General features: G+C 42.0%; 3 protein-coding genes across 3 annotated transcripts in view; 2 read left to right on the top strand and 1 right to left on the bottom strand.

The window, feature by feature from the left end:
• LOC106110622 overlaps window positions 1–3,796 on the bottom strand; it is a 12,653-nt gene extending 8,857 nt beyond the window's left edge. The window contains exons 1-5 of the mRNA XM_013292505.1: window positions 3,606–3,796; window positions 1,667–2,555; window positions 1,280–1,545; window positions 215–401; window positions 5–136 (exon numbers count right to left, since the gene is read on the bottom strand). Of these exons, the coding sequence (XP_013147959.1) occupies window positions 5–136; window positions 215–401; window positions 1,280–1,545; window positions 1,667–2,555; window positions 3,606–3,675 (1,544 nt within the window). The 5' untranslated portion in view covers window positions 3,676–3,796. The remainder of the gene's footprint in view (window positions 1–4; window positions 137–214; window positions 402–1,279; window positions 1,546–1,666; window positions 2,556–3,605) is intronic.
• Window positions 3,797–5,739: 1,943 nt separating this feature from the next.
• LOC106110639 (myosin regulatory light chain 2) lies at window positions 5,740–7,917 on the top strand. Its single transcript, XM_013292525.1, has 3 exons — window positions 5,740–5,845; window positions 6,921–7,106; window positions 7,284–7,917. The coding sequence occupies exons 1-3, from the start codon at window positions 5,843–5,845 to the stop codon at window positions 7,701–7,703; spliced, it is 609 nt and encodes a 202-aa protein (XP_013147979.1). The 5' UTR covers window positions 5,740–5,842; the 3' UTR covers window positions 7,704–7,917.
• A 1,386-nt stretch (window positions 7,918–9,303) lies between these two features.
• LOC106110621 (protein C12orf4 homolog) overlaps window positions 9,304–10,487 on the top strand; it is a 2,980-nt gene continuing 1,796 nt past the window's right edge. The window contains exons 1-4 of the mRNA XM_013292504.1: window positions 9,304–9,589; window positions 9,662–9,852; window positions 10,101–10,237; window positions 10,349–10,481. Of these exons, the coding sequence (XP_013147958.1) occupies window positions 9,397–9,589; window positions 9,662–9,852; window positions 10,101–10,237; window positions 10,349–10,481 (654 nt within the window). The 5' untranslated portion in view covers window positions 9,304–9,396. The remainder of the gene's footprint in view (window positions 9,590–9,661; window positions 9,853–10,100; window positions 10,238–10,348; window positions 10,482–10,487) is intronic.

The raw sequence follows: 10,487 nt of genomic DNA, 5'->3' as shown, positions 1-10,487 counted from the left end.
CTGCGGCTGTCGAAATATGACGCGGCCGACCAGTGGATAGCGGAAGATGACCTGTGCGGAGGTCATCGGCGTCTGGTACTCCGTGTTGTCTTCGTAGGAGAGCAGCGTGCCGCATACCTCCTGCTTCGGAGGTCGTCTGCGACATTGTGCTACTTTGAGTATACTCGATACGAGGGATTACTGTAATGGGAGGTATTTGTAGAGACGACGTTACCTCTCAAGTACTAGTGGCCTGTGCATGACGCTGTGCCGGCCATAGAGCGGTAGGTAGACGTCCCAGTAGGCGCCGCTCAGCTCGTCGGCCAGCCCCGGTAGGAGGTAGCGGTGGTTGAGGTATTCCGTGCGCTCCTTGTACTTGCCCAGAAGCGCACCCACCGGATACTGGTCCATCGTACCCATACCTACATGATACACGTAACTAAAATTGTTTCATGGGACTAGAATGTAATGTACTAATCAAGACTTGTATTTAAAAAATGCGACATCTTTGTTCATCCCAAATGGATACGATTGATAAGTGTTTATTTTTTGTGATCAAAAACAACGTAATTGTGTGTTTAATATAACATCGGTGCAATCAAATTGACGTCACCGATTATCTAAACAATAACAAATTCCACACAATGTGTTGGTGACGTGCAACAACTTCCCGCCGCGCATCATGCGAGATGAACGAATGCCTCATTGTTGCCGCGAGCCACAACATCTGGCGCTCTACCAAGAACTCAAAAAACGAACGACAACTCGCCACTTAACTCGACCTAATTTCAGATGAACACGATAATATCGGTAAAAATTGTGATTTTCCATTCCACATAGTTTTGGAATACTAGCACAGAGCACAACTGATCTAGAAATAGCAATGCCTAGCGCTGAAAATAGATGTACTAAGTTGCGTTCACTTGAAAAAAATACGATGTTACCATCATATTTTTTATTTTATATTACTTTTAAGCCAATGTCAAAAAATGTAAGCTTATGGAGCTTTGTAATTAGTTACACATTATTACATAGAGTGATTATCTTATAGGTTTCACTATATCCATTGTAGTTACACACATTATACCAACAATGTCTTATCATACTTTTATTATGAATGTAAAAGTTTAAATGGATGTTTGTTAGAGTTTGTAGCCTAAACTGCTACACAGATGTCAATGAAATTTGCACAGATGTAGAGGATAGTCTGGAAGAACACTTAGGATACTTGTTTTTTATCGGCGGACGGAGTCGCGGGTGAAAACTATATCTATAAATTATTTGTTATTAATAGACAAACCTGGCGGCGGCACATCGTTCAGATTAATGCCGGTAGGGTTGTAGAGTTCTCCAGTGGTGTTGCACATGGAGTGCACGAGGTCGGGGCCGAGCAGACGCGCCGGCACTTCCCGGATGTTGTACTGCTGCATGGCGCCCACGAATCGCAGGTTAGACTCGTACTCCTGGTCTGCCGCGCCCAACTGGAAGTTTACCCACGTCGGGTCGAACGGCGACCGCTGCACGAAGTCCACCGTCCCCCGGATACCGTCCATGTTTATCAACGCCCTGGACACAACATTACAGACGTGACAATAACTAACCCCCTTTTAAAAAATATGCACCACAAATTAACATAACATTAAGTTTAATGTAATAGTTTCTATTTGCTAAGGGAAGTAGCACTGACTTGGCGTTCTTGGGCTGGCTGGCGCGCAGCTTGGCACACGCGAGGAAGCTGTCAGCGTGCCGGTTGTCGTAGATGACGACGTAGAGGCTGCGGCGCGTCACCTCCATGTCTGCGCGCAGCAGTCCCAGCACATCGTCCTTGTATAGCCGCCGCAGCCGGTGTGTGCCCGGCTCCGTCGCCACGCGGATAAGGCCCAGGCGCGAGTCCAGGTCACCCACGCTCATTCCGTCCCCGCTGTTCTCGGGGTCGAACACCGCCTGCAGCACGTTACAGTTGTCCTCGTAGTTGCCCTTGTCCGAGTCGAATATGTCCGTCACGAATAGCTTCCATTTGTGCTGCGTGAACTCCCCCTTGTCCTGATTAGCCTTCGTATGGTACAAATCCGCGAGCAGGAACGCGTCTGACTCGTCGAAGTCCCGCGTGTACAGCCAGCGAAAGGTGAGACTTCCGGCGATAGGTGACATAAATCTAGCTTCCGCATACTTCTCGTAAAGTTTCTCCGTAGACAGAATAGATGCGCACACAACTCTGTCCCTTTCCGCAGTCTCCAACACTATACTCTTCCCCCACAACCCCAGAGGGCCACTCAAGCTGTTTTTACTTTCGAACTCGGCGTGATCTTTGCCAGGTATTATTAAATATCCCAGTTCCTCAGTGAGATCTATGAGCTCTGTGCCTAGGTTTGCATCAGAGCACCTCTCGTCAGAAAGGTCTTGATAGTCGACAGGGAACTCATGCACGGTCCACCGCCAGACGCCGTCGGGGTGCTGCAACGTGGGCTTCAGGTTGGTCCTTATGCTGATGAGCGTGTCGTTCTTGTTGGAGAACTCGATCTCACCGTGTAGCCCATGCTGCGAGATATACGCGCGCAGCACGAGACATCTGCATTCTGTTCAAGGAAACAACATTGGTTCAATCAGATATAAGATATTTATCCTGCAATAAAAATAATTATGTTAAAACGGCATTCCTCCATCTTTCCATTGCCGGATAAGGACACCTTATGCGATTTACGGTTTCACGCATTTGCTATTATCAAACATTATATTTACATGTCAATCCATACATTATAAACTGTTAACACAGTTATGGTAACCTCCTAAGGCCACTATCAGGGAAATCCTATGCATCATATTAGTTTAGTATATTAAAAACCCTCGCCGACGTATTCCTTAGAAGATCAATTAACACTTAGCGTCTTACTTAGCGTCAGACAAACAAATGTCAACGAGCCTTCAGTGTTAAAACAGCCGCATCAATTAACGTTAACGTGACAAACGTAAAATTGTGTGATGATATCAAACACGTTGCCAATGTAAAAGATAGTAACTTAATACTTTATGCAAAATGACCACACTAACGAAATGTCGTTAGATTCTAACCACATAGCTTTTAAACTCATGTTTAAGTTATCCGTCTTTGTATAATTTTTTTAGAACTTTTGAAAACCTTGTTATGTTTCAACTTTACCCAAAAACTTAAATAGAGATTTCAATATAGACAAAATCTTTTCATGTGTCATCATCCCTAAGGGACTAATAAATACATCCAGTAAGAACCTCCTGCTGCTGAGAATTTATCATTTTTATGTATATGGTACAAATGAAATTTTGAGATATGTTTTGTTTTACATTGTCTTATACGAGGAAGTAATTACATGTAACTTAGCTTCCGTTACTTACTCGTTCACATCAAATTTTGTAAACAATCGGTATAAGTATGTCAATCGCAACTTTATTGCTTAAGCTATAATTATTTTTGTCAACAGACGGAGCTTCCAATTCAAACTATTCTAATAATTTTTAACTATCTGATATTTTTCCTCATATCAGGTTTGGTTCGATTCTTGTCCTTTAAGATATAATTTCCTTTTTATTCGACAACTAAGAAACCGATTCCAAGGTCATCGTAAAGAGAAACGACCATAGAATTACTTTACCTGTCAGGAAAGCCACTAAAATAACTAAACTAATTAACTTTGGCACCAAATCACAATATTTAATAAACATTTTCACATAAACTGCAACGTTACATGTTTATCAACAGAACATGTTCCTCTCTCACGGCCTGCGCCCGCGCATTGTCGAGTTTCACTTGCCCATTGCCGTCTGCCGTCTCATGACTAAGTGAAAGGCTTCGTACAACTTAACGAGCGAGACAACCAGCTGCAGATAGAGATGGAAAACAACACGTAGTTTCTGACGTTACAGTATGAATTATAATAAAGTAATAGTATTAGATAACTGTTAATTAGTTCTTCATTCATTATATTTCATAGGCGTTGAACCTGATGTCTTTGTACACTTCTCTTTGTTATTGTTTTTTTGTGATGTTTTAAACAGACAGCGATATGAAAGTGGTAGGCTAAACTTATTTGTATGGCATAAAACTATGTAAGTTGGTTCATAACTCATTCTGCACAACCACTTCGAGAATTTTTCTTTACTCTCTACTAGTAATATACTATCATTTTTTTGTTACATTAAATGGTGTCAAACGAGCACCCACCTTAATTTCCCGAAAAAGCAAAGCGACCGCTGTCCGTGGACATCCGTGGACATTCCACCTAAGTAGGCAATGCATCTGCAATTGCGGATGTCATATCAATTAGTTGATAGAAAGAAGCACATAAAGAGGATGTTTCCCTTGTTTATGCGTGTCCTCCACCATCAATCTACTTTCTCTTCCCATCCTTACCTTACAAGAAAAGAATGGGAAGGGAAAGGGGGGGAAAAATCATGACTGCATACGCTCACATGGCTACCTTTTGCCACACTTTGGTAATATCTATAGAATAAGTTTTTGAAATGTGTGTATTTTGTTTATTTTTGTGGCAATAAATGTATTCAACACTATTCTAATTAACTAGTATTGAAATATTGTAGTCAGCTCAGGTATTGTCCAGCCCGGGGAATCGAACCCGGGAGTAGTTGGTGTGGATTACAATGGTGTATTTGTGTGCTGACTGAGTCACGGGGACTGAAATAGCTCGCAGCGCGGCGACTGCGCGGGCGGAGCGGACCTACACGTTATTTCTCACTGACATAAGAATATTTCGCATACCAGAACAAAACACAGGCATTCACGACTACGCTCGAATTGTTGGGTAGATAGTCTTAGCTGCTCCTCATTAAAAGTGAAAACGGAGTAGGATGTAGTAGTAAATATGTAGTTAGAACAGGATATCGTCTGAACAGGGAGAGTAGTACTTGAACCCATTCCGACCTTCATTACTCATGTTGATGACGTAAGCAGATAGCTTATCCAGTAGCTTACTGAAACCTAAATAAATAAAATATGTAACAAGCGACAAACTCATCATAATTAAGAAACTAATGGGGATTGTATGTCGGTAGATGCAAAGGAACAGGAAAACCGAAGTAAGTGCGACAGGATTGTGTGAAAGAGGATATGTCTAAGAATAGAGTAAATTGAGATATGGCGGCTGCTAGATGTATATGTACACATTCAATTTTTCGAGCTGCTGTGTTCAGAGTTCAAGTTGGTATTATAATAGTTAGCTACTGGTTAGTAGCAACAATAGAAGATGAAAAGATGTATTTAGAAATGCATTCAGTGCCACCCTTTGAAAGGAAAAGGGCAGGTTGATGAAGATCTTAGAATAAAAAGAAATCTATCTATCCAGAACTGAGCAAAGATTCCTCAGCCATCGTCGCCAACATTGAATCGCTTGATAATTTTAACCAAATATTTCATACTGATCTATCAATACTGAGTTATTATCAAGTATCGTTTGTTCAATTAAAAAGTTTTATCGTATTTCGATCACGAGACAAATAAATAAAACTATAGCCCGCTTGTTGGAAGTAGTAAAAATAGTGCAACAACAAATAGATCATAACATTCCTGTAAGTTTAGCCTAAAAACTGTCGATATCCCTGAGTCACCAGGTGAGCTGTGTATTTTTAAATTATCCATGTGGCGGAAGGCGGCGGCCGAACGCGCGAGCGGACTAAACAGTTCTGATGCCGAGTCGTACGCCGGCTATCGCATTGACCTAACTATATATGGAATGGTTGGCCCGGCACCGGCCAGGGGACGAGGGAGAGGAGGGGCGGGAGAGGCCTGGACGTCGAGGAGGGAACGAAATCTCGGAGTCAGGGTGAGACTGCCGAGCGGTACAGTCTCTCTATCGTCGATCCAACAAACAACACAATGGTAAGTGCGACCAGTGGACACCAATGGACACAAGTGAACCTAGTGACGTGATAAGTGTTTAGTTCAAGTTATTAAAGTGAACATGTGTGAGCTAAACATGCCGAGGACTGCGAGACACAACACAAACATTAAATAAAATAATGTGAAAGTAATAAAAAAATTAAACACTTTTAAACAAAATAATCCAACAAATACAATAACTAGACCAAATCAAGCAGCAACCGCGATTCTAAATAAACCGTGCAAAATGCTTTTTAACGCGAAGTATGGAAATACAAAATTTCTCAAATAAAAATCTCTGAAATATTTTGGATTGCGAATCAAACAACCGATACACCAATATGAAACGTTTTTTGAAATACCACAGTTAAGTTACTGCAACTCTGAGTAGCTTAGTAATTACTTAAGCGCTTAGTTTAGATTTATGTAATTAAATCGATACTAAGAGATCTACTTTATTGAGCTTTACTTCAAATTTAATAAAAGCTGAAGCAACGTGCGGTGCTATTTCCGATGAAGGTTTACGTAACCGGCGCCCGCGCGCAATCCGAGACGCCGCGCTAAATATAAGTAGGCACAAATAGCTCCTAAACAGGTCAGGCGGGGCACAATTATGCTCTGACAATTAGCCAAACTTTAGCGTTAGATGAAATGTATGGAAAAATTCGGTCTTAAAGATTAACTTAAAAATGATTGAAGCTTAATATCATCCTAAACGAATAATAAGCAATCACTAAGGATGATTAAATGATCTAAGTAGTTCGGACGTATGACGTTGTGAAGACTTCGGAATGGCATTGCATAGGTTCGTGTAGCCAAAAATAAATTAATTTATGTGTATTAGAATTGAAAGTATTTTTAGTCGAGACAATTTTAGTTTCACGGCGTTATATTAAATTGAAAGACAGTTTTGTTACAAAGATTTTGGGACACCGATCATAATGATGTAAGATGCTAAAAAAATCTTTTATGAACTGACAACTCACAAGGATTAGTTGCAACTAACAGTTATTTGCCGGTTATTTAAGGTAGTTGTTGTCGTTGATAATTATCTAATGAAGTTGTGTTGCTGCAGGCGGATAAGGACAAGAAGGTAAAGAAGAAGAAGGCACCGAAGGAGGAGGCGCCCGCAGAGGAAGCGCCCGCGCCAGCAGCGGCCGCTGGTGACCGTCAGTCGTCGCGCGGCAGTCGCAAGGCTAAGCGCACCGGCTCCAATGTCTTCTCCATGTTCTCACAGAAGCAGGTCGCCGAATTCAAAGAAGTAAGTGGCTCTACTCAGAACGTCTTAAACCTCTTACCTCTTCCTAAGACTGGGGAATTACTCAATCTAAAATAATCACAGTATACTATGTATGAGTATATTTTTTTGTTACGATTCGATTGCTAGTTCTAGTCAACTTATGATAAGCATTCTAACAAACCATTCGTCCGTCCGTAGGCCTTCCAGCTAATGGATCACGACAAGGACGGTATCATCGGCAAGAACGACCTCCGCGCCACCTTCGACTCGCTCGGCAGGCTGGCAACGGAGAAGGAGCTCGACGACATGGTCAGCGAGGCATCCGGCCCCATCAACTTCACACAACTGCTCACCCTCTTCGCCAACCGCATGTCCGGCGGCTCCGACGACGACGATGTTGTCATCAACGCCTTCAAGACCTTCGACACCGAGGGCAAGATCGACTCTGAGAGGCTGAGGCACGCGCTCATGACCTGGGGCGACAAGTTCTCCGCCGACGAGGTCGATGAGGCCTACGACCAGATGGAGATCGACGACAAGGGCTTCATCGACACCCAGAAGCTGATCACCATGCTGACCGCCAGCGCCGAGGACGAGGAGGGCGGTGAAGCGGCGTGAGCTTCCCAGCCGCAGCACCACCCGACACCACCCGGCACCGCCGCCTGACCGCTGACAACAACGCAGCTAGTCCACCCGGTCCACTCGGTTCGCACAGAACGGATTAAATGTAAACCGAACCGAAACATGTTTTTATTTTAATATCTTTATGTAATTTATTGTTTCCATTTTATAATTTATATTATAATGAAAATATAGTACTACTATAACAAAATGGTGTCATAATGTCCCTGTAACGTAGCGTAAGATTGGAGGGATCGAACATTGACTGCATTTATACACACAACGCACGCTCTCAGTCTCAGACACGCATTCGGTTCAATTTGCTAAACACGCCACATTAACACATATCGAGATTTACTACACGTGGAAAAACCAGTAACAAGGAAATACATGTTTCTGAACTGCCACTCATGCAGTTAGTAATTGTCCTAATTTGTCGACAATTATATCATAGATAAGTTAAATTTAGGTAAATAAAGACAGAAATACAACACAAATTTACAAAAAGCCTTAAATTATTTAAGAATTCCTCATAGGAAGTTAACAATAAAAATGATTTAGCTAGAGTAGAACTTCATTTTTGTAGTGGAAACACTATCACTCTGTCACTATGATAAAAAACTACTCTTCTTCTTTACTACCATAAAGAATTACTTAAGAACTACTTATCTTGATATACGTGAATGATATACGAAAATGAACGTATTAGTTATAATTCATTAACTCGCTTCACGCTACACTAATTCGGGTATCACAGCAATTACTTATACTACCAGTCCGTGAAAATTGCAAACAACAGAGTGGTTACAAGATCTCGTCAGAAAATACGTGACATAAATATTAATGATGCCTACACTTTTCACATCCAGTGATCTAAAATCGTTTTAGCCGACTGTAGGCACTGCCTCAAACCGAATATAGCTCTGATAATTCTGATAAATAAACCTTCTCCGTGCCGCCGGCCGCAATCCTAAACTTGTATTTGATTACGTAAACGAATCTCTCAGCGCTGCCCTCGCCAAGCCTGCTACTGTGCCGACAAGCGACATTTTAGTACATCCTATAAAATAGTATGAATTATTTATTCAACAATGATAGAACACCTCAGTGAAATACCGCTGCCTCAGAGAAGACAAGATTGAAGCGGAAGAAATTCCGCGTTTAATATCTCTCAACTCACTTACGATCAAGTTAAGTGACCGATTCCTTATCTCTAGTTTACAATTTATATGGGGGACGGCGCGTACGCAGTCCCCACTACCAAAAATTACGCGTCCGAGTTATCCGCATTAGGGATAATCGCAGGGGTCAACCCAACCGCAGTGCAATGGAGGGGCCTCGCCCTGGGGGAACCGCCTTCGTGATCACGGTAACCCCTACGCCAGGTAAGTATGCTCGAGTTGCGTCTCGCAGCGAGAGTCATCCACCGCGCGATAATTTACACATCGCGATCTGTTATTACACAAATATATACTGCGCCATCTACCGTACCTATCCGACGACACAACTATAAACGGCACTACTCCCAGCTGTCTTTTAATAAAATTTAATAGCGCCATCTAGAAAAAAAGACTACCATGCTACTAAAAATGTCAGTGTCATTTGTCAACACTCGATTGTCAAATCTTGTTGACATACAACAATAACAACAGTGGGTGTTTCAAGTATTTCGTCTTTTCATTTCCTCAAAATGACTACAGAAAGGACAGAAAAAATTGTAAATAGTGAGACAAAAACATTCAAGTTCTCATTCCCGACTTGCACGAATGAGGAGATACTATTCAAACTGGAAGTGCCGATCGAGATACCATACGATGGCTCGCCTCGCGAGCTGGTGCAGCGCGTTATAAATATGTTCCACATACCCGTGTATCTGGAAGATGGTAAGTAAACCCATTATTCTAATTAGTTGATCGAAATTTAAATAACTTTTAATTGAGTAAATTTTTTTTTAGAGTTGAATGAGAAACTGGCTCAGTTCATCAGCGAGGAGACGCGCGATTTCCACAACAGCCGGGACGAGAAGCTCCTCAACCAACTGAAGAACAGCGAGCTGAACGTGGACGGTATTGTGAAGCAGTGGGAGAAACTCTTCAAAGAGAATGTAGTGGAGTTTGCTGAACAAAAGGGAACTTCTGATGAGGAGGTACACATACCTATAAAGCCTGCAACAGATATTTAGTTTTAACAGAAAAGTCAAACTGTCTCATTAAAACTTAACAGTTTTAATGAGACAGTTTGACTTTTCAGATCAAGAGCCTGCTACATATGTTAGTTTGACCGTCAGGATGTAAACACAAGTTAAAACTGTTCTTTTACATATATTTTGTTAATAAAAAAAGATCTAATAAGTATTTATTTTTACCAAAACATAAATGTCAATGTATGTTTTAGGTGTTTGCTGCAGCATACCACAAGTTAGTACACTCCCCTGCACTGGACACCATCCTGCAGGTGGAGAACTCCTACGCCAAAACTGTCTCTGATATGATGAATAGCCGCGATGAAGACATCAACAAACTCACAGAAAGGTAAAAAACATTTATAAACAACTGCATGAAAAGTGGTGGAGTATTTATTGCTCTTAAATAACCTAAAATGTTTGCTTAGAACATTGAGATGTCATTTATCTGTTGAGCTAGACAAACAGAGGAGATGGAAGAGAAGATGCGCCTGCTGAACGTGAGCACGACGGAGGAGGAAATCAACGAGACGGCGGTGCAGCATTTCGAGGCGCAGAGCGTGGCTGCGGCGCGCTGGGAGTCCCAGCTGGACGCGCTC

This window comes from Papilio polytes, unplaced genomic scaffold, assembly GCF_000836215.1.
Source record: "Papilio polytes unplaced genomic scaffold, Ppol_1.0 DF824213.1, whole genome shotgun sequence".
Lineage (NCBI taxonomy): Eukaryota > Metazoa > Arthropoda > Insecta > Lepidoptera > Papilionidae > Papilio > Papilio polytes.
This window is presented reverse-complemented; position numbering and strand designations above follow the sequence as displayed.